The following is a 27,421-nucleotide window of genomic DNA, read 5'->3' as shown; positions in this document are numbered from 1 at the left end:
GCGCGTCTAAAGTTTTTAGTATTTTTAATACGCGTTAATAGGCTTTCGTAAGGCGGAGAGTTAGACGTAGCGGAATCTTAAAAATTACGATTGTCTTTACACGATGATATCTCGAAAACGAAAAGTCGGATCGACAAAAACCAAAAACCAGTTTAAAGAGGAAGCTTTGCCACCGCTAACAATCGCTTAATAATGGATAAAACATTAGTAGTTTCGGAGCTACACGTGTTTGAAGTTTTTGCATTTTTAATACACGTTAATAAGCTTTTCTCAGACGGAGGGCGGAATTTTAAAAATTATCTTTCACATAAATTACGATATCTCGAAAACGGAAAGTCGGATCGACAAAATTCAAAAACCAGTTTAAAGAGGAAGGTTTGCAGCTTCCCACTGTGGCTCAGTCATGAAGAAAATATTATTAATTTCGAAACTGCACGCATCTAAAGTTTAACTATTTTTAATACGCTTTATTACACTGCTCAGTAGAATATTATAACCAATAAGTAAATTACTCGAGTAATTTCATTCGTAATAATTGTTTTAAATGTTCTTTACGTTACTAACAATGCTTCAATATCCTCGAGTAAACACTTTGTTACAATTTGTATTCTTTCTCGATTACGAAACTAAATTAATTTTTATTTAGTTTATTGTTTTCAGTAGTCGTTGCTGGATCATATTACGATACAAGATGTCCCTGCTTTTCAGCTGATAAAACGAAGACACAACGGTCAGAATGGCGCGTGACGTCGTTCGGGGTAAAAATACAGCCCTGCGCGGAACTTTTGGATACGTTACGTTAGTTTTGCGCGACCAAACGGAAAATTGAATTTTCCATTCACCCTCCGTCGTCCGCGTTTTCCGCGAGCCGTCGAGAGGACCCATTAGCGACGCTGAGGAACAATGGCGGCTAAACAGACGCGCCGTGGAGGGAACTTGGAAAGGTTGAGGAGGATAAAGAGAGGCTGAAGAGAGGTCGCGATGCTGAGCAGAGAGACATAAACGTTGAAAGAGAAGAGCAGAGAGAGAGGGGTTTGATCAAATGAGAACGGAAAGGAGAAGATGAAAAGATGACGAAGGGAAGAAAACCGGAGGCAGAGGGAAACGAAACGGGAAATGGAACGGAAGAATTTAAGTATGAACGCTGAAAAATGAAAAGGTTGCAGAGGGACGAGAATGATTGCGTTGCGTTCTAGATCTGTCAGTAGACTTGTCGGTAAGGTAGCCTAACGCAGCTTTAATCAAAGGCGAATGGGATTTGGTTGGACCAGTCCGGATCGATGTGACCCGGGGGCGTTCTAGTTTATTTCTCTCAAAAGTTTGCACATCGACCTACTTAAATAAATTATAAAAAAACTATAAAATATAGAAGAAATAGTATCTAGAGGAAGAATTTAATCGAACGTGAAAATTTGAGAATTTCTCGAGTGAAACGCGTGTGTTGTGTTCGAGAAATGAAATTAATTTGTTTAATTCGATATAAAAGAGATGCTATGTAGTTGTTTTTCCTTGGCATGGATAGCCCCTCGAGAAATGGTCGGTGTTTTGCAGACAAAAGAAGACCTTCGGGCGAATCGTATTGGGTCAGACGTTACAGTCAGCCTTTGTGAGGCAAAATTACTCGGTGCTGTCGCATTCTACTTATTCCTAACATTCCCCTTAATTCGGGACTGTTCCTACCCCTTCCTGCAATTTATCAAGCCCAAGTTCGACCAACAAAGGAAGTCTACGAATCGGACAATCCTTTTTAAAATAATATCTAACTCGAAATCAAAGGAACCAGTGAATGTAAAGTAATTGCAGAATGTCAGTTATACTTGGCCAGTGATTTTGAGTAAACTTTGAATAAATTAAATATTGTTAATATGAATGTTACATAATTTGTCAACTTTTATACATCGTATAAATAGAAAAATAAAAAGCAATTCGAGAATAAATTATATCGAACAAAAATTCAGAAGCCTAACTGGGAATTCGAACCAAGAACTTTTCAACAAACACAGTAGCTGATTAATTTTGGAAATTTAATTACATGATACAATTATAAAAACAAATTATTATTTTACAGTTAGTTTCATTATTAATTTACACGTCAGTGATAGTGTTAGAAAGAATAAACGTACGATTCAAATTATGCTTATTGCTGCTGCGCTATGCACGAGTTAAAAAGTGCAAGGTTCGAGAAGAAAATGAAGCGAAAGTGAGAACCGTGCACAGAGCAGACAATAGAATTCCAGCAAAAAATCTAAAAACGATGATAAAGCGTGAACGCTTGCCGAATGAACGCTAGCGTTAAATTTGACGGAATGAGAATCAAAGAAGTGGACAAATGGCGGAGACACAAAAGGAGGAAAATAAAACACGAGGAAGAGGACGAGGGTAGAGCAAAGTCAAACGAGACAAAAGAAGGGAAAGTGTTAAAACAGAGACCGGTGAAAAGACAAACAACTGGAAGACAAAGGAGAGGCTGGAAAACGAAACGGATGAAAGGAGGAACGAGGGCGAGAGAGACAGGCGGAAGAACGACGAGGGTTGGAAAAAGAAACGAGTGGAAGGCACTGGATGGAGGCAGAGAGAGCGAGAAATCGTTGTCAGAGGGTATTAAGGGGATATACTACGGTTAATGCACCGAAATTACGTGCTTCGAGACGCTATAAAAACCAACTATTAAACGGGGAGATCTTAGTACCTTTTTGTAATTAAAAGAACGCTCACGAATACTTTTCAATTTATCTCTCTTACCATTGACTTTGTTATTTCGTCTGTACATCTATTAATTAATTATATTCCCTCAACATTCAAATTAAAAATGCAATTTCTCAGATAAATTTACAATCGTTCTTCGCGAAAGGGAAACATTAAATTTGGGCTATTTATACATTGATAAATGAAATTTTTTAGTTTTCTACAGTGCAGAAAGGGTTAATAATTGTATCGCGGGGCACCCTGTATTTCAAGAGCTGTTTTCTCTCTCTTTTTCCGTGTACAGAGTTTATTAATGACGAGTCTGACTCGTTAGAAGTTCTTGATGTCAAGATTCACAATCATGAAGCTACTCACTGGTCATCAAATCTTATACAGGGTGTTCACCCTTGGGAAAAATTGCAAAGGGAGATTCTAGGGGCCAAAATAAGACGAAAATCAAGACCATCAAATTCTTGACTGAGGCTTCGTTAAAATGTTATTAAAAAATTAAATTCAAAAATTTCAAATCATTCTGAAAAAATTATTTTTGGTTGCGGGGGTCAATTACAATAATTTTTGGTCATTATACATACCCCCGATATCCTACTCACTTTCGAGGAAAAAATTCAGTATGGGAGGAACTTCAAATGTTAATAACTTTTTAACGAAGTCTCCATCAACAAATTGGTATTCTTGATTTTCATCCTATTTTAGCCTCTAGAATCTCCCATTACAATTTTCCCCAGGGGTGGTTGAACACCCTCTACATTAAAAACAACACATTTTTACATTTAGAAAGTATTCGTGAAACAAATCTACTCTTTTTCGTGGCCATTTCTCGTACGAACAAATTTAAATAAAATTAAATAGTATACGTTTGAGAAATTATTTGAAATTAAATCGTACGCCAAGGGGTTGAATAACAGCAAACGCTGAACTTTTCTACGTGACCCTCGATTCGAGGTAGCATTTTTTTCCCTGCTCGAAGAACAAAGTCCAGGATAGGGTTAGGCGATCGTAGTTATTTCGCGTACGCGTTGTCGCCCGGTTTGCTAGACGATCGAGAGCCGAAAGTTTGCCACGCAATTACGGGGCCCTGAGTGTGCATTAATGCGCGAGAATGAAGATCGAAATGTGCACGCGGCGGTTCTCCCCTTCGGGCACAGTGCGCGATGACATTTCGTGCAGCCCGTTCATAAATTGCGGCGAGCGTACTTAGCCGAGAAATTACGGAAATTAATTATCGTTGATTCACGCGTCGCGACTTCTATACGCTATACCTCGCGCCGTTCATTATCTCCCGCATTTCTGTTTTCTTTTTCAAATCGCCACGAACGAAAATACACGGTGATTTCTCTCGCGAGCGTCCGTTATAAATAGAAATTAAACCGTTATCGGTGAATAAAAAGAACCTTGATTTACCATCTTACCACGAATTAACAGCGACTAGAGGAGGATAATGCGAGAGTGATGCATCGTTACCCGAAACGGTCGTGTTGTTTGCAGCCACTTCGTTTTCTATTATCGCGACTCGATCACCGGGTTCCCCGGTAATTATTCCCGCGATTAATCACGAGCTAAATAATAAATTGCCTCTCATATGTTTTGGAATCAACTGACCGTTGCGGCGTACGAATCCAGTGACAGGAGAATTAAATTAATGTCCGATTGCGCTAATTATTAATTCCGTTCAAACACGTTCGATGGGTACCCGTGTAATTCAATATGATCGATACTTCAACACGTGTTGCTAATTGTACCAGGCGAACACGTATGCTTAACGTTTGTATGCTTGAGAGTGAAGTTTGTGTATCTTTTTAGATATTACGTTTAAGAGTTATCAGGATTATTAAACAAATTCTTCGACAGGTTTCCACGGTCACTTACGAAGCAGTCTTCGTTAATTTTTGTCTATATAACACTAAAATTAATATGTATGTACAGATATTATTACGGTAAATAAAAGAGTAAGGAATCAAGTTGTTAACGTTAAGGGGAAACTATCTAATATATAATTTTATTTTGAATATTCTCCAAAATGTACAATATAATTAGTAGTCTTGCTTTTCTCAGATAGTAATTAGAAGTAAAAAGAATTATTAATTTGAATAAATATTCTCGTCCAATCACTAACAAATATCACACGTGGAAGATTGAATTTCTCCTCGCGATTAAATTTCTATTCACAATAAAATTACATTCCTAACTATTATTTTCCAAGTTCGTTACTGTTGGTTCCCGCAGACTGATTTTCACAGCATTAACACGTTCACTGCCAGATCAAAACCGTATAATATTCTGTAAAAGTAAAATTTTAGACCATTGTAAGCTACATAACCGAAAATTTGTTTCACTACTTTAACCTTGTTAAAATTCACAAATTCTATCCAAATTTAGTTCCTCGTCTTAACTTGAGAATTAATTTCTCTAGTATCACGGTGGTAAATCCTGTCACCCATATACAAAGTGTTCAGCCACCACTGGGAAAAATTTTAATGAACAATTCTAGAGGCCAAAATAAGACGAAAATGAAGAATACCAATTTGTTGATGGAGGCTTCGTTAAAAAGTTATTAACGTTTAAAGTCCCGCCTGTAGAACAGCAACCTGTGAACAGCTGCGTGTTTAAAACTTTAAACGTTAATAACTTTCAAACGAAGCCTCAATCAACAAATTGGTATTCTTCATTTTCGTCTTATTTTGCCCTCTAGAATCCCCCATTAAAATTTCTCCCGGTAACACCCTGTATAGGTGACGTGGAAGTCAAAGTGTTAAAAATTCCACAAGTGTCTCGAGTTGTGGCGATCGACGCTTATCGTTTCCCGGACAATAACCACCAATCCCGGTCTCCCATTAGAAAGAAATAACGGTGTAGATCGGATCTCTGCTAGTAATGAGAACCTTACACGAGGGGGAGGGACACGAGCGAAGGAAAGACGTGGATGGTCGAACGTGTCGCGTTTACCGGCGCGATTATTCATTCAGGACAGAAAACCGTCAGCCGGTATATCCGGCCGGTTGTAATGCATCATGTTGCGTTATATTCTCTAAAACAAAAATGTCCGCTCGACGTACACGCATTCTGGTCGCGTGTTACGCGGTGCGTGAGCCGTCGTTCCCCTTGCTTCCTGGAACGAGTCGCGCGAGGAATTCACGGCGGCGTGGATTGATCCCTCAACCCGTTCGAAAGGCTTTTTCCTTTTACCCCGACGATGTAACGCGTGACAAGGGTAGCGTATGATCCAGGACTGGCCTCGAGAAGGATCGTAGGATGGATCGCATATTTATTTTTTGCCACCTTACGAGCCTGTTACGCGACGAGGCTGTTTTTCAGGCTATTTATTAGGGGATGAGCGCAAGATTGAATCCTACAGGAGAGAAAAAGGGCTCTCGTTTGCTTCGCTAATGCGCTTGGGGTTCATTTTGAGAATCATTGCTATATCTGGATTCACGAACCTTTGTATTGTAGATTTAACTCTTTGACTGCCACGTCACCCATATATAGGTAAGAAGACTATGGAACTAAAATGATTCATTCTGAAGTTGAAATTGAAATGTTAAACAAATTTGAATAGGACGAAGTTCAGCGAGGTTACGATAATTATTACCGAAGACAAATTTTAAGTTATGCAGTTTACAAGTGACTAAAATCGAAGTTTTGGTCTCATAAAAATTGTACGGTTTTGGTGTAGCGGATAACGTGTTAAATGTGACTTTTCTTTTAATTAGTATACAGGTTTGTGGCAATAAAATTCAATATAAATTGCTGACAAATAATATTTACGAGTTCTGGGTAACTTCGAACATGGGAATCTAAAATCCAGTGTTGATATTTGACAACTTAATATTCGACAGTTTGTGTTTCAATGTATAATTAGGATACTTTCAGTGTTAACGTTTAATAACAGAAAGCTTGAAACCCCAAGTCACCAATGACCACGTGTTAAATAAATTTTTTCCTGTTCTCCAAATAGGAATGTTATCGAATGTGTAATTATTGATGAAGCTAATGTTCTCTGCGATGTTAGGCACGACGGAAGTTAACAAATAAACGACAGCGTATAATTTCGTTTAGACGTGCAATAAAACGACACAGATTTATCGAATACGACGCCCCGCAGGGACGTTCAGGTGATTCGAGACGCTGGATTCCAAACGGGCGATGTCGTTACTGCTGTCTGTAGACTGTCATTTCCGTCAGCTAGCAGATACAGTGGTAATTCCAGACTGTTATCGGCCCTCTACCAAATGCTAGTCGCGATTGATCGTAATACGTCTTCTACTTTACGATTTTCAGCGAATCTCTGACTGGAGTTTACGCGCGTCGCAACGCCCGGAGCTTCGAAGCTCGACGAGTGCTCTGAAAGCAGGAAATACAGTCGACGCTCTTCCTTATAGCCACTAAAACGCGAGGTAGGATTCGTATTGCTAACAAAGAGCATCATCGAAATCGCCTAAGCGTCGGAATCGATAAAATTTCGCGCGTTACAGTCCAGAGTCGGGCGTCGTTCGAATTGTTTCGATGACGAATAAAATTTTATCCAATTCTGGTTATAGTAGTATGCAAATCGCGGTGCAAACGTGTCTATCAGGACCTTCGTAATGTGACACTAGATATCGACGTTCTTGAAATTCTTAGGGTCGAGGTGACGCTATTCGAACAGTCGAATACGAAAGCAACGATCGTCGATTATGTAAAATACGAAACCTCGGTCCTCTGGAGTTGGGGTTACAATCACAGACGAGGTATACGAGTAGACCTTACATGTGTTCACCAAAAATGATTATTACTGAGCCCTGGAATTGAAAATAATTTTTTTAGAACGATTTGAAATTTTTTTTCTTCTGGGTAACCAGATAGTTATGGTCAAACATTATATTTTCAATAATGAATTTTTTCCTTGAAAGTGCGTAAGATTTCGGGGGTATATCTATTCACCAAAAATGTTTGTAATCAATCCCAGCAACTAACAATAATTTTTTTAGAACGATTTGAAATTTTTTAATTTTGTCGAAAAATTTCACACCTACTCGAATTTTTTTCTCGAAAATGGTTAGAATTTCGAGGGTATGTCTAATGACCAAAAATGGTTGTAATTGACTCCTGCAATTGAAAATATTTTGTCCAGAATGATTTGAAACTTTTCGATTTCGTTGAAAAATTTAGGTACCTACCCCCTGTCGATTTTTCTTAAAAATTCCTTTTTCATTTTTAATAATTTTGTTTGTCGCCCTACGGAAAAGTTGTCTAATACTTTTTTGTAGATACCCATGAGCTCTACTTCAGAAAAAAGTTTCATTCAAATATATTCACTATTGTAGGAGTTATGACTGTTTGAAAATTAGACCACTTTAATGGGGTTTTTCTGATTTTACGGTGTCAAGGATCAACTTTTCGAATATTTTTGGAATTTCTACATATTCTCCATTAAAATACGCGTTGTTTGCTTTTTTAAACATTAAAATCGTCCAATCCGTTCAGGAGTTATGACGTTTTAAAGATATGTATGGAATTTCAGGGGAATAAATCAACGGTATGGTCAGACATTGTATTTTCGGTAAAGAATTTTTTTCTCGAAAGTGCGTAGGATTTCGGGTTTATATGTATTCACCAAAAATGATTGTAATTGACCCTCGCAGCTAAAAATAATTTTTTCAGAACGATTTGAAATTTTTTAATTTTGTCGATTTTTCTTAATAATTCGTTTTTGATTTTTAATAAATTTGCTTTACACTGTATGAAAATATTGTTTAATACTTTTTCTAGGTATCCATGAGCTCTACTCCATAAATAAATTTGAATGAAATACACTCACTATTGCAGGAGACCATTAAAATAAACTACTTCTTCCTCGAGTCATATTAATGTGTGTAAATGGATTTACAGTTTTTCAGGTCATGTTGGCAGTCAGATTGGGCCATAAGGTGTAAGGTCTGCTCGTGTACTTCGTCTGTGTTACAATATCGTGGATTTACGAGTACCGGAAACCGATAAAAACGACTGGACGAATCATCGAGAACCGGCTCTGACAATTTTAGATTTCAAGGATACGTTATTGACAATCTTCGGGACACGAGATTTGGGATTCGATATCGACAACACCGGGGTTATGGGAATTGATGTAGGCAATTCCCGGGGTTATGGGATTCGATAACGGCGATGCCAGATTAGCGGGACGCGACACTGATAATTTTGGACTCCCAAAATCCGGTACAAATGATTCTGAAATACAGAAATATTGCAAAGAGTTCTGACTCGAAGGGTCGTGTTTATTAGATTCAATGAATTCGGAAACAACGCTCGTATCTGGTTTCACGTGTCCAATATACAGTAATGATTCTTAAAATGAATATCGCTCTAGGGTTGCTAGGTTTATTCATCGTACATTGGCGGTGAAATTCGACACCAGCTCATATTTCTACTCAGCGATAAGCATAAAAACATTCAACTTACGAATCACGTATTCATTTTAAGAATGCTTTCTGCAATCGTTAGTAATACTAACTCTTCGATCGTTCGAAAGTTGAGTTTTGTATCTCGTTCATAGACCATTTGTGCTTACTCTAATGATCCCACAATTTTCAACACCACTATATTTGCTGTCACTGTGAAGGGTAATACTTTTAAATTGAACGACACTCTCGATACAAACTCTCAAACTATCGAACCAGATGTCAATCTCTTACACTAACTTTCCACACAGAATATTGTCGATTCAAGTACCTGTACCGTGTTCGAACTCGTAACATTCCCGCTCGAAAATCACGCGACGCAGAAATTTGGAATCAGAGTAGTCAGCGCGGGGTTTTGTTAATTAAGGGAAGCAAATTTCGCGGGAACGAGGCTCGCAGACTCGTCGCGGATAAATAACCGGTCGCGTTACCCCTCGGGGAGCTGCCAAAGTCTGCTCGATTCTCGCGCAATTTCAAGTTCTCCCAGCTGTTCGGCAAGTTCCGAGCTGCATTTTAACGAGACGCGGTTCTATTAGGCGTCTTCATCTGGCAGGTATCGTTACCTCCGAACTCCGCACTAAATGGTTTCATGTTTGTTAAGTGTTTCGGTAATTCCTTGCCCGGCGAATACCGGATATCGTCGCGCGGGCGAACTTTCTGGCAGGCTCCACGCGATTGTCATCCCCGAGGCGTAGTTCGGACTCGAAAGGGGTAGGGAACGGAGACAAGGACGGAGACAAATTCCGTGCTCGTTTCTGCCCGGTCGAGCTCGATTCGTGGTACGACCACGGCTTGGTAACATTGTTTCGAGAAAAGGGTGCGGATCGATGTCATGAGTGATTTAATGTTGCGTCTACCGTGGCCTTCCTTTAAAAGACTCTCTTCCCTCTCTTTCCCTTCGACGTACTTTATCCGAGAGACTATGTTTGCTTAATATAATACAGACGAATTGCTTCATTTGTTCCTCACGATTTAACAAGGTAAATATTGTGTATTCAGTCTGGACTTTACACGAGCACAAGAGCAATATTTTTGGTCAATTTCTTAGCTCTATTTATAATTAATTATGAAGAATTGTATATACATTCATTAACACATTGATTGTCAGACTAAAAAACTAAAAGAATTGAAGTTTGGCAATACAAATTTATTTCTCTTAATATTTCTGCTTGAGAATTAATTGTTTTGTCTTGTCTATACAGGGTGATCGGCCACCCCTGGGAAAAATTTTAATGAGAGATTCTGGAGGCAAAAATAAGACGAAAATCAAGAATATCAATTTCTTGACTAAGGCTTCGTTAAAAAGTTATTACAAAATTTCAAATCATTCTGAAAAAATTATTTTTGATTGCGGGGGTTAATTATAATCATTTTTGGTGAATAGACATACCCCCGAATTCCTACTCGGTTTCGAGAAAAAAATTCGTTACCGAAAATATAATGTCTGATTATGAATGAATGATTCCCCGGAAATTTCACGTGTTTCAAATCGTTCTGAAAAAATTATTTTCCGTTGCAGGGGTTAACTACAATCATTTTTGGTGAATAGACATATCCTCGAAATCCTGCGCACTTTCGAGAAAAAAATTCAGGAAGTTGGACTTTTTCGGCGAAATTGAAAAATTTGAAATCGTTCTAAAAAAATTATTTTCGGTTGCAGGGGTCGATTACAATCATTTTTGGTCATTACACATACCCTCGAAATCCTACGCATTTTCGAGAAAAAAATTCCTAAACGAAAATATAATGTATGGCTAGAAATGTACCCCGGAAATTTCATGCAAATCTTTAAAACGTCATAACTTTTGAACGGATTGGACGATTTTAATGTTTAAAAAAGCAAACTACGCGTATTTTGGTGGAGAATATGTACAAATCGCAAAAATATTCGAAAAGTTGATCCTTGACACCGCAAAATGAGAAAAACCCTATAAAAATGGTCCAATTTTCAAACAGCCATAACTCCCACAATTGTGTATATATTTCAATGAAACTTTTTTCTGAAGTTGAGCTCATGGGTACCTACAAAAAAGTATTAGACAACTTTTCTGTAGGACGTCAAACAAAATTACTAAAAATGAAAAAGGAATTTTTAAGAAAAATCGACAGGGGGTAGGTGCCTAAATTTTTCGGCGAAACTAAAAAATTTCAAATTGTTCTAAAAAAATTAGTTTTAGCTAGGGGGGTCAATTACAATCATTTTTGGTCAATAGACATACCCTCGAAATCCTACCCAGTTCCCAGAAAAAAATTCAGTACGGGAGGAACTTTAAACATTAATAATTTTTTAACGAAGCCTCCATCAACAAATTGGTATTCTTGATTTTCGTTCTATTTTGGCCTCTAGAATCTCCCATTACAATTTTTTTCAGGAGTGGCCGAACACCCTGTATATGGATAACGTGGCAGTCAAAGTATTAAACAAATAAAAAGACAATATTTTCAATTTCTAACAATGAATAACTATCACGTATATCAATTACTAATTTTTACAAACATTCCTCATCTATGTTATTTTTCTTTTTCAAGGTGGATTTTAAATAATTAATTTTCAAATAATCGAAGTACCATTTTGCGTGTTTTATAAATACTTATAACGAAGCTTGTCCGCTTCGCGTTGATCGCAATCTATAACGTTGATGTCTGTGTCTATTTAGATTCAATCTTTCGTAAGTTTTTTTTACGATTATTCCTCCACCGAATCTACACTTCCATTTAATGATTATTAACGTTTACTGTGTTATCTCTGTCTTTTAAGTTGAATTGCTCGAACAGTTAAAAAAGCTCGTTTCGACAACTTTGAACGTTACAACTGTCTTTGATTACGGTAGATTTCAATGAAAATAATGCATTGGAGTAAAAGATTGCGTCCACGATTATCCAGCCGTGGAACGAGCTTTACGAATAATCTGATCGATGTATCGTTATTGTCCGGCAGGGGGCCAAGAAGTTTTTTGATAAAATTCAAACTTCCACGATATAATGCGTACCATTCCGGTTTCGGAGGGTTATTGGCTGCGGGAAATACGATACCGGTGCCAAATGGGCTTCGCGATAAAAATTCGTTTCGCTGGCTGGGGGGGTTGGCGTCGCGCAGAAATCGTCAGAGACATGCTTACAAGCCAGAAGATGGAGCAATGTAAAACGCTTCGCGTCCTTATCGACGAAATTACATCTCGACGCTTTTATTCGAAGGCACGTAAAGCCAGCAATAGAATAAATTAAACGTTTTCCGAACTACAGTGAAATAATTTCTTAGTGGATTTGAATCTCCATCAGAATTCATTCCGACGAACTAAACAAACAAGTTACGTAAGCGACGTATCTCACAGTTAGGATTCGATTTTCCTTCAAAGACCAACAGAAGTTAATTGTTCCTTCGATATTTGAAATCGTGCAAAATACTAGCTGGAATTTGGGATGTCGAGACTTTCTTTCTTTGTGATTATGTAATACCTTCGAGACAAAGTGGAACCAGAGGAAGAGGTAAGGTTTTTCAGACGCCAACTTTCAGTGGGATCGTTGCACAGTCGGAAAGGACAATGTTCGGAACTATGATCGATCCTACGCTCCAAAGGATCGGATGAAATTAGACGACAAACACACAAGAATTTCAGAGTGAAAAGAGATGAAAGTTTCCTTTGCAACCGTCTCCTCAAAACGACACTGGTTCAAGGGATTTTTAGGCGGCTTTCGAAAGCTCGTCAACCGTGACGCTTAAAAACCAACGCAAAAATCAGAAATACCAAAGGCACTAAGCGTTAAATAATAGTTTCTCCATTACGAAAAGAAACCATTTCGTTCGTCTCGAATCCACTTGTTCTGCAAAAGTCTGTAACAAGGATCACAAGAAAAATTACATTAAACTATACCCAAGCAGTGAGATCAAGTACTGTGCATTCGCGAGAAATTGGCTAGCGAAAGGAATGCGAGTCTGATTGGCGCTAGAGTCTGAGATAGGCGGAGCAAGCCACTCCCCTGTCTCCTGTGCCCGCCCACTTGCCAACTTCTCGCGGATGCACAGTAGATTCGTTCTAAAAGGAAGACGAAACTCTAATTTTTCTTTCTCTAATGGCTCCTTTGCAATACTGCAAAGTAAGTTTGTAAACAAATTCTCAATTTCCAATTTTGGTGCTCACGAAGACTATTGCTTTCAAAAATTCTCCATCAAGAAATACAATATTTTCGTGGGAAAGACCACTCTGAAGCAGACGCTATGCATTGGACCCTTTGGTGATTTCATCCCCGTGCAATTGTCGCTGGCATAGCCATCAGGATCGTGTACGCGCGACATTTGCAGCTGAAACAGAAGTCGTCCTGCGCGCACCAACGGACCCGGCGAGAAGCGCATCGGTGCTTTAGTCGTTTCAACGCACAATACGACGCGGCGTCTCGTTTCTCGTGGCAGAATGCCACGAACAACCCTCTCGCGGGATCGATCATGTCCTGTTTCCGAGATGCGTTGGACGTGACTCGCCCCCGAGGGGAGATCGCGTGGCCCCCGGTTCAACGTGCTCTTTTCGTTCCTCTGGTAGTTTCGATACACGCGCGGAAGACTCGCGACTTTTTGTTGGCGAGCTTGGCTGACGATCTTTTCTTCCGGAATTTATTCGCGAAATAACCCTTTGCACTCCACTGGCGTTGCTATGGCGAGATACGATGGCATAGTTCGATTCAAGTTTCATTTATTATGACTCAAATTGAATTTAGGAAATTTAAATTACAAGGGGGAAAGAATATTTTATTATTCTTAGAAATCACATTACAAAATTGCAATTATTGCTTGATATGGCTGGTACTCGTCGAACAGTATTTATTGAGGAAAAGTACAGTCAAATATCTATTGTGTATCCGCGAGAAATTGGCTAGTGCATCCCCACTTTCACCGTACGACGTACAAACTCTCAACTAGAGTGGGGAACCAATCAGACTCGCATTCCTTTCGCTAGCCAACTTCTCGCGGACGCACAGTAGTCTACGAATGGCGAGAATATCCCTAGATTGCGAAAACTGGTGTGACAGACAAAGTGTCTACATCTGAAGATCTTGAAGATTAAATAAATAAGTCACGAAATTGAAAATACGCGTTATTTGGCGAATAACTTTAAATTAAACCTGAGACTTTGTATTGACCAAGACGTAGAAATAATTAAAAATGGCACCGTTTCTCGAGAAACGTACGACAACGAGAAGTGCTTACGAGGAGAATGGGACCCGCCGTCGAGAGGTCGATAATAATTCTTACATATTGGCTCTATCCCAACGACAAATCTCGACGTCGAAAATGGCACCCAGCGGATATATTACAACGGATATTGGAAGGCTAGAGCCGGGACATTAAATCGTAAGAGGTCGTTCGATTTGCTAAAGGATTACATTTCGCGAATCGAGCCCAGTGTAGTACGGGGAACACTACCGAAAGCTGTTACGGATAAATCTTCGTTTCTCGACTACTGCAAAAGGAAACGGCTCGTTTCACTTCGCGTCGCTCGCGAATACTTTACAGTTTGAATAACGGGAAACGCGATCCGTTTCGCGTCTCGTTCCTCGCGATACATTCAATAATCGCGCCTCGAAGCCCGCGGACGATCCAGGGGAATGGTGACCGATCATAATTCTAATCCACCCGGCCGTTTCTTCTCCCATCGTTCTGTCCGATGCAAAAAATGACTCGAAACGGTCCATTAACAATGCTTATCGGTTCCTTATTTTACGCCCGGCGGCATGTAACTCGATGTAACGGCTGGCAGGAATTTATCGTCCCGCAGTGCACAGGCACTTGCCGCGGAAGATTAGAGAAATCGATTTCTTCGCTTTCCCTCCTACGCCGGGGCGAGTCAACTATAAATTCATGCGAAGGGAGAAAAAAATGCCGCGTCGTTCGCGTTATCCGTTAATAAACGTCGACCCTGGCCGCGACACACCCGGGGACCGACGATATACCGCGAAAATCGAAGCGCCAGAGTCGAATAATTGCTTAATTATCCGCGATTCATTAGTCGTGTCCAATTACCCGAGCGTTAAACGGGGTATTAAGTGTAAAATACAATGTTGAAACGTCGATACTCGGGCTTCGAAACGGAGAAAATTTAATTCCCGCGTTCGATTGTATCCGTGGGAGCTGGCGTCGGATTCAAAAATTTTAATAGGCGCGCCACGCGTCGTTCGCGTTGCACGATTTCGAGAATTGAAGGGGAGAATTAATTGTTTTTCCGTTTGCAGCGTTTGCAATTTGTACTATTCAACACCGTGGAGTGTTATCGTCGATTTATTGCGGTGGAAATCGAATACATTCGACGGCGTTAACTAGGTAAGTACGCCGATTTCTGTCTCCGTTTCGAAGAAGCGAATATTTTAACAATTGAACCGTTCACGCAGGACAGATTCCACTTTTTGAAATATTTTACATTTGAGTATTGAAACATTTGGTTCAGACATAACTATTTGTATTTGTAATCAAAATTAACACCACCAAACTACCAAATGTTGTGGACTCTGAGTAATAAATAAGCTAGTCTGGTTAACTCTGTACTCTGATGTAAATCGTTGCAATAATGTAATTCAAATGCAGTAGGAAGTGTTTAATGATAGTGGTAAATTTTTTAGTGACGTCTTATCAGAATTAAGCTCAAGGTAACACTGTAACAAGAGAAACAGAGACACGATGGACCTGCTAAAATTTATTTCTCCTGTTAAATATGATTACTATCCAAACTTGCACACTAATCGAAATGAGATCTCATATACAGCTGACGAAGAAGACATCAATTATATTACTGATGAATTAATACAAAATAATATACAGGGTGTTCGGCTACCCCTGGGAAAAATTGTAATGGGAGATTCCAGAGGCCAAAATATGACGAAAATCAAGAATACCAATTTGTTGATGGAAGCTTCGTTAAAAAGTTATTAACAATTAAATTAAAAAATATCAAATCGTTCTAAAAAAATTATTTTCCGTTGCAGGGGTAGATTACAATCATTTTCGGTCATTACACATACCCCCGAATTCCTACTCAGTTTCGAGAAAAAAATTCGAGAAGGTGTAAAATTTTTCGACAAAATTAAAAAATTTCAAATCGTTCTAAAAAAATTATTTTCGGTTGCAGGGGTCGATTACAATCATTTTTGGTCATTACACATACCCTTGAAATCCTGCGCACTTTCGAGGAAAAAATTCCTTACCGAAAATAAAATTTCTGGCCAGAAATGTCTGCCCGAATTTTCATGCGAATCTTTAAAACGTCATAACTTCTGAACGGATTGGACGATTTTAATGTTTAAAAAGCCAAACGCCGCGTATTTTAGTGTAGAATAAGTAGCAATTATAAAAATATTCGAAAAGTTGGTCCTTGACCCCGCAAAATGAGAAAAACCCCATAAAAATGGTCCAATTTTCAAACAGCCATAACTCCTACAATTGTGAATATATTTCAATGAAACTTTTTTCTGAAGTTGAGCTCATGGGTACCTACAAAAAAGTATTAGACAACTTTTCTGTAGGGCGTCAAACAAAATTACTAAAAATCAGAAACGAATTTTAAAAAAAAAATCGATAGGGGGTAGGTGCCTAAATTTTTCGACGAAAAAAAAAATTTTCGAATTGTTCTGAAAAAATTATTTTCGATTGCAGGGGTTAATTACAATCATTTTTGGTCAATAGACATACCCTCAAAATCCTACCCAGTTTCAAGAAAAAAATTCAACAAGTTGACAAATTTGTCGACGAAATTAAAAAATTTTGAATCATTCTAAAAAAATTATTTTTGGTTGCAGGGGTCAATTATAATCACTTTTGGTCAATAAACATACCCTCGAAATCCTACCCAGTTTCGAGAAAAAAATTCAGTACGGGAGGAATTTTAAACATTAATAACTTCTTAACGAAGCCTCCATCAACAAATTGGTATTCTTGATTTTCGTCCTATTTTGGCATCTAGAATCTTCCATTAAAATTTTTCCTAGGGGTGGCCAAACACTCTGCATTATAACAGATCTATTGATATTCATTTTTATAAAAAATCTGTAATAAAAAACATACAAATTAGAACACTGAATTTACTTCTAGTCACATAAAAATTGTAGCATTACTGACGATTACTCTAAAGCTATTCTATTTTACATACCATTAGATGAAAGCTACGTCTGTATTTATGCGTTCTATAAAATTTATTTGAATTTATATCATAAAAGGAATGTTAAAAAACGAGTTACGGAGTTAATCGATTTAAATATCGTATGCTATGTTGGGCTGTATACATATAAAGATACCAGTTGCCAACTTTTCGCGTACAAACAGTACAATTTGCTGAAAGTTACATCTGTATTTACGCATTCTCACAAAGTTCATTTGAATTTACATCATAAAAGTAATTTTAAAAAACAATGTACATTTTAAACTGCATATAGAGATACTAGTTGCCAACTTCTCCTGTACAAACAGTACAGTTTGCAAAAGCTATATCTGTATTTATGCATTCTCACAAAGTTTATTTGAATTTATATCATAAAAGGAATTTTAAAAAACAATATACATTTATGACTGCATATAAAGATACCAGTTGCCAACTTCTCGCACACGAACAGTACAGTTTGTAAAGAAATACACGAGAGTCAAGGGAGAATTTTCGCGCCAGATCGAATGGAGGAGACAGTAGTAGGAACCAAGGATCGTAATCTCGGCCCTGATAATGTATCCGCGGGGGTGACCAGCTCCTAGCCCGCGATACGTTATTGGAAGAATGCCAATATCGATGATTTACCATGAAATCCGCTAGTTATTGCGCGGGAAACGCGGTCTCATTATTTATACGTTATATCGCGCCGGTAGTTTTCCAGCGAGGCCGGTGCGCGGGAAATAAAGTGCTGTCTGCGGTTCGATGAAACAAGCGATTTTCGCAAGCCCCGTCGCCCGTAGGAAAGCAGAGCGAGAGAGATCGAGGCCAAACGAAGGAAGAAGAAATCGATGTCGGACAAGCGTCTCGAATTATTGCCGGATGTTTGGCAACCGCATCGATTTACAGGCCTGGTTTCTCTTTTCCTGTCCGAGCGCGACATAGAGTGGAAAAGAGCTGCTCCTCGATTCGATAGAACTCCGATTTGAAATCCCGCGAACGCCTGGCTCCAGAGATTCGATCAAGGGGGATGAATCGGTACGACTGTATCGCGTCTAAGGGTTGTCACGGAACTAATAGAGGATCGAGGGGAGTCTGAACCTGGATCTGTCATCGACTGTTGACTTGGGGTCCCCAACATCCGTGAAATGAATTTCTCTGCTTTACCGAGGAGCTGAAAAAATTACTCAAGATTAGATGTCTGTGAGGAATCGTGAATATGCTGGTTTTCAATCGTCTATAAACAAAGTTTTGCTTTCCTGGGCAATTTGAGAGGTTCGATTAATTTTTGTGAAAATTTCTACACGAAAGAGTTTCTTGAGAGTACAATAGTTTTGAAGATAGAGTGGGAACTCTGAAACTTCTGTAGTTTCACCCCTTAAACTTGAGACACTGCCTTATTTTTGGCCACTCGAGAAACTCGCGAAGTTTCATCGAAACTTGTGATGAGTTTTTTAATTAATAAAATTTAAAGTTCTGTAATTGTATGAAATCTAAATCTGAATTTTCTCACTGTGTAATATAAAGAATACTTTGATAAAAAATTAATTATCGATGGATTTGATATTCCGTTTTTAACACGATGCGAGCGCAGGCTTTGAAACGTGCAATGTTTAATGCCAATCGTAACGCGATAAAAGTCAATGTCGTCTCTGTCGGGAGTCGAACAAAACGAGTAACGAGAGGGCTCGAAATTGTTGGAAATTAATTGGGTCCGTGTGTTCCATTATACGCAATCGACGAACTCCCTTTCGACTCGAGCCTCTCTTTCTCGATTAGTATTCCATATATTTTTCCATACCAATGACTCCGGCTGTTTTTACTACGTATAAGCGCGCCTGGTTTTAATTAAATTGAAACGTATTGCGCAAATACTGCAGCCGAGCCTGGGAAATTAAAAGAGTAATTGATCTGGCAACGGAATCCAGGATAAATCGTACCAGGATTTTTGTTTCGTCCGCCTATCACAAACAGTGGAGGCTTTCGCAATTATTTGGTCGACCAGAACATTCTTATGCTCTAATTTCTTTCACGATCTAACAGGAATTCCAATATCGAAGGAACATATTAAAAAAGAAAAATAAAAAACTACACGATCGAATGGATCTTTAATAAAATAAATTCTGTTCTTCTATTATCCGTCGATGTTTTTTCGAATCGTTGCAGGGGATAAAAATGTGTTTGATAGAAGGGGCTTAAAATTATATACCAGCTAAAATATTATTTTACAAATAAAATGGGAGACCTTTTTATTTTAATATTGAAATCAACCATTTCAGTCGAATGATCCCTGTTCTTTGTTTGTATGTAGAATTGTAGCTAACAAAAGTTGGTTTGTATCGAACATCGAGCTATCCTCGTAAGTAATTCGCAATAAATATTCATCGAAATGTCACACGAGCACAGGAGACAAATATATTCTACGATAATTGGCTTACCATCGCAAAGGATTACATTTGCGTTGCATTACCATTGTTTAGAAATGGAAATTTCTTAGAAAAGCGACGCGATATCAATCGTATCTGTTTATCGAACACGATCTAGCATGTTTCTCCTCACCTGGCCAATTCTCTCTGAAGGTGATGGACTCTGGAACGTGCTCTTTCAGCTTCAGCCGTAGCCTCGCGTACCCGAGCTTCGGCCTCCATTCGTTGTCGTCGTTCGCGTTCCACATCTCGTTGCGTAGCCTCTCTCTGCAACAAACAAACCACCATTTTTGTTAGTTGAAATGCAAAAATTAATCATCGACGAGTGCAAAAGAAAACACGAGTTTAAGAGAACTTCTGTGGAAGGACAGAACGTGTAATTTATCTGAAAATTAGAGCAACAGACGTAGAAATGTGCATAGAATGAAATATCGATGGAAGTATAGTGGAGCATCGAGTATTGGAACGTCGATTAAATGCAAATATAGACATGCTTGGCCTAGAAATCTGTAGCGCTGGGCAGAATTAGAGCACATTCTCTTTTCTACTAAAATTCAATATTCCATGAATATATTTTGCATTACGAACAGTTTTCTAACCGTACTTATACCATAAAACTAGCCTTAAATTAATTTCTTTGTTCAATTTTCTATTGATAAAATCGCCAGAGTTAAAAATCTCAATTTTCAATATTGAGAAAGACTTTGCAGGAAGAAATTCGATATCAACTCTATCATTACAACCCCAACACGCTGTTCTTCAAGGTCTCAGAGGATCATTCGATCCTCGTTGAACCAGTTCACCCCTGCGTCATCCGAAAACGTTCCAGTGTCCTCGAAACCGACAATCGAGGACCCCGTGCTCGTCATTTCGCCTTATTCACATGCAAATTTCTAGCTTTTCGAGACCATTGATCTTCCTCCCCCGATGCATCCAAGCATTTTTTCTTTTTCTGCAGATGTTCATCGACCCTCGCGATAATTTCCAATGCTCTTTTCTCACCCCTCGAACTTCCGGCGAGAGTCCAGCGAACTTTATCGCAACATTGTCGATGCTTTTCGGCTCGGGCGAGCATAAGCGACCAGTTTTATGGCCGCGGGGAACGCGAAATGAATCGTAAAAAAAAAAGAAGAAGAGGAGCTTAACGAGCAAATAAAACATCGACTCGGGACTCTTCCGGGCAAATACATACGTCCTATTTACGATTCGTTTCCCGTCAGGGCAACGTTCCGATCAGAAACGATAACGGGATCCTCCCGCGGCTCTGGCTTCCGGTGCCCTCACATCCGTCCAGGACGAGTCCCGAAATCGAATCGTTATTGAGAATTTTACGTCGACTGCTTTCGAATCGGAGGGAAACATTGTAAATAGAAGAAGATCGTGAATCAGTGTTTCTCGAAGTCGAGCAACCTCTAAAACTATCATTCGATATTATAAATTCTTTTTATTCTCGTTTAGAAATCCTAAGTAATACATTTTCAGTAAATTGAAGAAGATCGTGAATCAGTGTTCCTCAAAGTCAACCCCTGAAACTATCATTAGATATTGTCGTAATATTATTCGAGACAATGAAAAGAACCACGAAGCTGAATTTATCGCTTGGCTTCCGATTTATTTTGTGCGTGTCTCCGTTCAAAACAGAACGATCGAATCGTAGGACGTTGCTGGTCGAATCGTAAATAAATAAAATTGATTTTACTCTCTTTAGGAAGAAGGTGGCGGGTGTAGTGGCCTTGATTACTGGAAAAGAGTCCACGTAGCTGGATTTGGAGCTGCCCGTGTGCCGAAAGATCCTTTCCCCGTTGTGTCGAAGCCTTTTGACGAGTCCTTTCCTGTCCTTAGACGCTGATGTTTACACTATGACGGATTCGTAGCCACTGAGAAGTCGCTCAACGCGAGGTTACGCGAGGTTTCGCGAGGCTGGCCGCGCTCCACCACCAAACCACGCGTATTGGACAAAGGCACGTTTTCAGACACGACATATTACATTGTTAATTATTTTTATTCTCATTAAGAAACCCTAACCAATACCATTTTCATTTCGAGCGTTAAAATTCTGTATTTTTCCCAATACGCGATTTGTTGCGATCCACCCTCCCACGTCCATTCCGCGTTGGAGTTACGCTTTCATATTGATTGTACGGTCGGATTAATTTCGCCTTTTTTCGCAACGCAACAAAAATAAATTGGCTCTCAGGGAATAATCCTACGCAGTTTTTACTGTATACTTTAATACGCGCCCGTGCGTTCATTTTATTTTTGTCGTTCTTTCGATACCCGTCGGAAAAGCTGATTTGGAGGTGTGTTCGTGCGTGCGTTCTGCGTCTGACACTGTCACGTTTTTTTCATCGTTCCGCTACAGGACGTCCTGTCATCGGGAAATGACAAGTTCCGAAACTACCGAAACCTTCTACAAAGCTGTTTTAATTACCGAATTTCAAATTCAAAAAATTGTCGTACGTTTAGACGAGAAAATCACTGTTTAAAAACGGAGTAAAAAGGTAGACTTAATTTTAATACAAATGGCTCCTTCGTTTCTATCGCAGTTACAAAATGTGACAGGAAAAATGATTGTAAAAATTTTTTAAATATTCTTCAGCCACACAATGTTTCTAAATTTTAACATATTTTGAGTGATCTTCATTAATTTTTGCAAATCTAGGAATTGTGCAATTATAATTTCTAAAAACGTATTTTTTAATTCTGTGATCCATACAGCAATTTTAAAATAGTTAGATGATAGTGTATACATTCAAGGCTTTCAAAGTATTGCCACTGTTTAGAAACAAGAGTAAAAAGGTAGACTTAATTTGCATACAAATGGCTCCTTCGTTTCAATCGCAGTTACAAAATGTGACAGGAAAAATGATTAAAAAAATTTTTTAAATATTCTCCAAACAATGTTTCCAAATTCTCGGAGTCTTCAAGAGTTCCCTAACTTTCCCTGTAAGCATAACGGGAGGTTTTTGAAGCGTCCACGCGACCCCGTACCGAAGGGAAAGAGATGACTCCGCGTGGCGGTCGGACATTTTCTTGATTAAACCAAGATTCAAGCTCGATCCGATCGAACCGAGAGAGCCAATGGGTGGGTCTGATAAAAAGGCAGAGGAGGAGAGCTCGTCGATCTTCGACCGTCGGTGGGAGGAATTATTCATGAATTTAAATCGAAGCGTCGCACGGTACATTGATTGCACCCTTTCGATTCCTGTGCGCGGCTAGAATCGCCTCCACCTACTTTTGCCCCGGCTCCTGGCCTATCAATAATTGCGCCCCGACCAAATGTGCCGAAAGCAGTATTTCACGCGATTTAACCCCGCGACCGTGTTGCGCCTATGGCCGCCACCGATAAATCCTGGGCTGCAGAAACTTGGAAAATGTGTCGACCTCGTATCGGTCGTTCCGAGCTCCTAGCAGGGTATATTTGTTGGGAATCCTACTCTGGACCGTCCCCGGTATCTTCCCCTCCCTTAACGTTTCAATTTCCTCGGATTGCAGCGGGACTTCCGTTATTTCACGACGCTCGCCAGGATCCGTGGAATCTCCGTCCGAATCCGGCGGATTTTTCTTTCTTATCGCGCGGACCAACGATCCCTGAACCCGCAGTCTGCTGCACGCGGATCTTTCGCAAACTTCCCTCGAATCTGGCACCGAAAATTCCAACGAACCAACCTCGTTTACCTATTTATTTATTATAAACCGGAGGAACGAAGAAAAGGAATTTTGTTCCTGGATACCTTCATACGAATTAATTTTTCCATATCAACGCTATCTATTTTTATGAAACATTTTAAACGATGAAATTGTTACAAATCTGTCTCATACCACGAGTACTTAGAATTAATTTCAATTAATTTCTGAACACTAAGAAACAAGCATTAAGAACTTCAAAAAGAAACTAAAAATTTCAATTTCACAAAGCTCAAAGTTATTATTCGTACCTTTCGCAGAAGAAGACCGTACAAAACCGGTGATTTCAATGCTTGTATTCGAATGGAGTCTATCGTTTAATTTTAATTGGATGTTACTAAAAACTAACGGTTTTAAATTGCAATTTCCTCGATCCTTCGGTTTTCCTCTGGACAAAGGATTCAATCTCGGAGGAAACTCTTGTTCGAAGCTACGAGGGAATTAAGCGACGATGGTTAAAGTCGTTGCAATCTTGAGGAGAGGGTCTATTAAAGAGAGTCAGGTGAAACGCGTTTAGGCGAGGGTCCGAAACGAAAGATATCGCGGAATACAATCTGGTAAAAGCCGACTGACCACCGTGTGGAGGGTTTAAGGGATGGTCCTGCCGGATTTATGGAGCCTTAAATCCCGACGAACGTTCGCCCGTCGCCTCCCGCGCGCCATTCTTCCTTTTTTTTGGGGGGGTGGTTTGCTTCTAGCCGTAACGTAATGCGATCTTCTTGTCCTTTGCGAGCTGCGAGTCAACGAAACGCCGTCACGACGGGCTAGGGTTGCTCACGGAACTCGGGACTGCTTCGGGGGATGCGGAAGTTGTCGCGTTTGACTTTGGAACTTTCGTTTCCCCGACGTGGATTCCAATGGACGCGAACGTACGAGGTTAAAAGCAATCCTTTCGCACTTTTCTGCTGCTCGCGTGCTCCACCAGCCACCAATTACGCTTATGGACCATTTATGTCCGCTCAGAGAGAAACATTTGTATTTATAACGATTATGTCAAAGTTTTAACCCTTTGCACTCGGCTGCCCTCTCTGAAAGGACATCCTTCTAAAGAAACACAACATTATTCTTTCAAAGTGATTGTATAGGACAAAACACATAAGCAAAGAATGTAAAAAAAGATATGTTTGCTTGGAGTATTTCGTAAGGAAATGTGCTTGATTTAGTAGTAGGTGATCGAAGGAAATTCTCCAATTTATATTCGATTATAATTATCAGCAAAGCCAAATTTTTGTATCAAAGGATCAATTTTATTCGAAAGGTGATAGTTTTAAAATTTCACTGTATTTTCATCAAGTTTTCCCTGGACTTTATTTTCCATCGATTTGAATTTTATTCCCGAACCGAATCTACGAGTATATTGTAGCTTTAGCCCGCGCTTCGTGAAACACTGTTCAATTCGACCGAACGATAGCTTTTGTTTGAAACTGTCTCTGCAGACGAGGTAACGTGAAAGCTTCGCTTACGCGCGAAAGGAGCAAGATAAAGCAGAAAGAATTCAATTTCCCACGGACGGTATACTCCCGTTTTTTCGTTTCTTTTATTTCTGTCGATTCGGGAACCCTCGCGCTAGATTCTTTCTATTATTTAATCATTCGAGCCAATTGACTCCAATTATGTCCGTCCTCCCCGACACTCATCAACATCGATCCATTCCCGTGGATTTCAATCGCTGGACGTTCTAATTCACTATTTCGATCGCTCTCTTTCATTCTTTAAAAGGTTTTAACTCGATACCTTTTGTTAAATCGCTCGATAACCGTACACCACGTTCGTGCATAAATTTTCAAGAACAAATTATCTCCTTTGTACGATAAATATCCATTGTGTCTTCCTTTTATACACTACGAATTACTCTTTATTATATTATTAATTCTTTCTTCTTTCTATAAGAAATAATAATTATTACAAACGTTATAAAAATAAATAAAATAGCGATCGATTCGATCGAACAAATTTTTATTCGTCGATCGCGAAACGCAATTCCACGAATGAAAATTTTAATTTCGATTCAACGAATGACCGACAAAGAGTGGTGGATCTTTTATTCGTTATTTGTAATTCTCACCCGAAACGTGCATTTAATGATTAAACAGTATTTCAATTAACGCGATAATTTTATATTTAAACCGAGCGTTCGTGCAATAAATTCGAACGACAGTGCAGAGCGCTTGTGATTAAAATTCTATTATAATTTTGGTTTATTTTGCCAGTTTAATCCCGTGTAATCCCAATCGCGCGGTCGAAAACAAAGAGGCGACTACCGTAAATAAATAATGTAACGAATTTCGGTGTTGATTATGCGCGTGTAAATTGCAACGCGTATTTCGAGTTTTTATTCCTCGCGTTAAAAATGTATATAATATCATATATCATAAAAATTGACGAATTTCGATTTTTTAGTTTTTATTACTCGCGTTAAAAAAATGTATGTCTATCGAAACGTTTAAAATTTTTAAATTGTACTACGATTATGATGGTTTCGAGTTAATAATTCGTTGTATTTGATCAGTCAAATAAAAATTGACGAATTTTGATTTTTTAGTTTTTATTTCTCGCGTTAAAAAAATATATATCTATCGAAACATTTAAAATTTTAAAATTGTACTACCATTATGATGGTTTCGAGTTAATAATTCGTTGTATTTGATCAGTCAAATTCAGTAATTCGAAGCAGATCAGTAAAATTTTAAAATTGTATTACAATAATAATCGTTTCGAATTAATAATTCTGTGTTGTATTTGATCAGTCGAATAAAAATTGACGAGCTTGGTAGTCGTGTACAAGAGAGGAGCTTAACATATTCTAAAATGTACAGCATCGCTTACACAACGAACAGGAACGGGGGTGGCACGTCGATCGATAGTCGCACGTGAGTTTCAACCATGACACGTGCATCGTGTGAAAAATTTACGCTCGTAACAAGATTCAGTGGTAACCCATCTCACCGGTATATCAAAAGGATTCACTGATCGATTATAACAAATCTTCACAGCGTTTCAACACCTTCTCTACTCCATCTTAAATTCCTACAACTTAATTTCAAAAGCTAACTGGCGATTGTATTTTCTAAAAACGTAATCTAATTCTGTGATCTATGCAATTTTATCAAAATTTTCAATTTACGATCGTGAAAGATAACAATGTATACATTTTTAAACGTAGAATATTTGGAAATAAGAAAGTAACATTTATTTTTATTAAATATCTAAATTATTTTTGTTTTTCGAACGCTTTCGAAGTGTTGGTTAACTGAAGAATAAAGCAATTTGAGTAGGTAAATATTTAATTTGAGCAGCGTAGATTTACGACAAAGCAAGGTAAAATAGACGATACGGAAATATGAATAATTTGAAATTTAATACCAGCATCGGGAAAGGGACGATCGACATTCTTGTTCTTTAAATTAGGTAACTCGATCACCAGTCGCGAGGGGTAGATTCATATTCACGTGCCTCGAACATAATAACCCTATCATTTCATAAAGGGTTGAATTATATTCTTCTTTCTCCTACTATGCGATCGTTTATCGCAGAGGGTCGATTCGCGTTCCTGTGCCTTGCTATTAAATAAATTATACAACATATACGATGGCTAATTACACGCTGAGTAATTTAGGTTTTCACAATATCTCCACGAACTGATAACACTTATAAAAAATAAATAACCCAATTTATGACACGGTATAAAATTTTCGACGTAAATAGGTTAATATCGTCTACTAAAAATAACGCCCCTCTTCTGCGATAATTCCAAGAATTAATTGTTTAGCAATAACTAAAACTATTATGTGTACGCTAAAGGGACTTTTCTCCAGTTTATTGAATCAATTTATTATTATTAGTACAATACTTTTGTGTAAAAATCTAGCATCAGAAAGCGTCTATTTAAAAATATTTGTTTCTATACCAAACATTTTTCGCTGTACGTAATAATATTGCCAAAAATCGAGGTACTATCATCTCTGGTGACCTACCCTGATTACTATAATATAGTAGATAAAACTTTCTCCACTCGTTTACCACCCTATTCAAATTAACACTAGAAGTGGTCTGA

General features: G+C 38.7%; 1 protein-coding gene across 7 annotated transcripts in view; it reads right to left on the bottom strand.

Annotated features, from left to right (window-relative positions):
* LOC143340465 (uncharacterized) overlaps positions 1–27,421 on the bottom strand; it is a 506,553-nt gene that overhangs the window by 35,879 nt on the left and 443,253 nt on the right. For all 7 annotated transcript variants that reach the window (XR_013079448.1, XM_076762454.1, XM_076762456.1 and 4 more), the window contains one exon: positions 19,814–19,947. Coding sequence is in view for 6 of the 7 variants with exons in the window: in XM_076762454.1 (XP_076618569.1) it covers positions 19,814–19,947 (134 nt within the window). In the remaining variant the exon portion in view is untranslated. The remainder of the gene's footprint in view (positions 1–19,813; positions 19,948–27,421) is intronic.

The sequence above is a fragment of the Colletes latitarsis genome, chromosome 3 (genome assembly GCF_051014445.1).
Source record: "Colletes latitarsis isolate SP2378_abdomen chromosome 3, iyColLati1, whole genome shotgun sequence".
Classification (NCBI taxonomy): Eukaryota; Metazoa; Arthropoda; class Insecta; order Hymenoptera; family Colletidae; genus Colletes; species Colletes latitarsis.
Note: the sequence above shows the minus strand (reverse complement) of the source record. Positions and strands in the feature narration are given on the sequence as shown.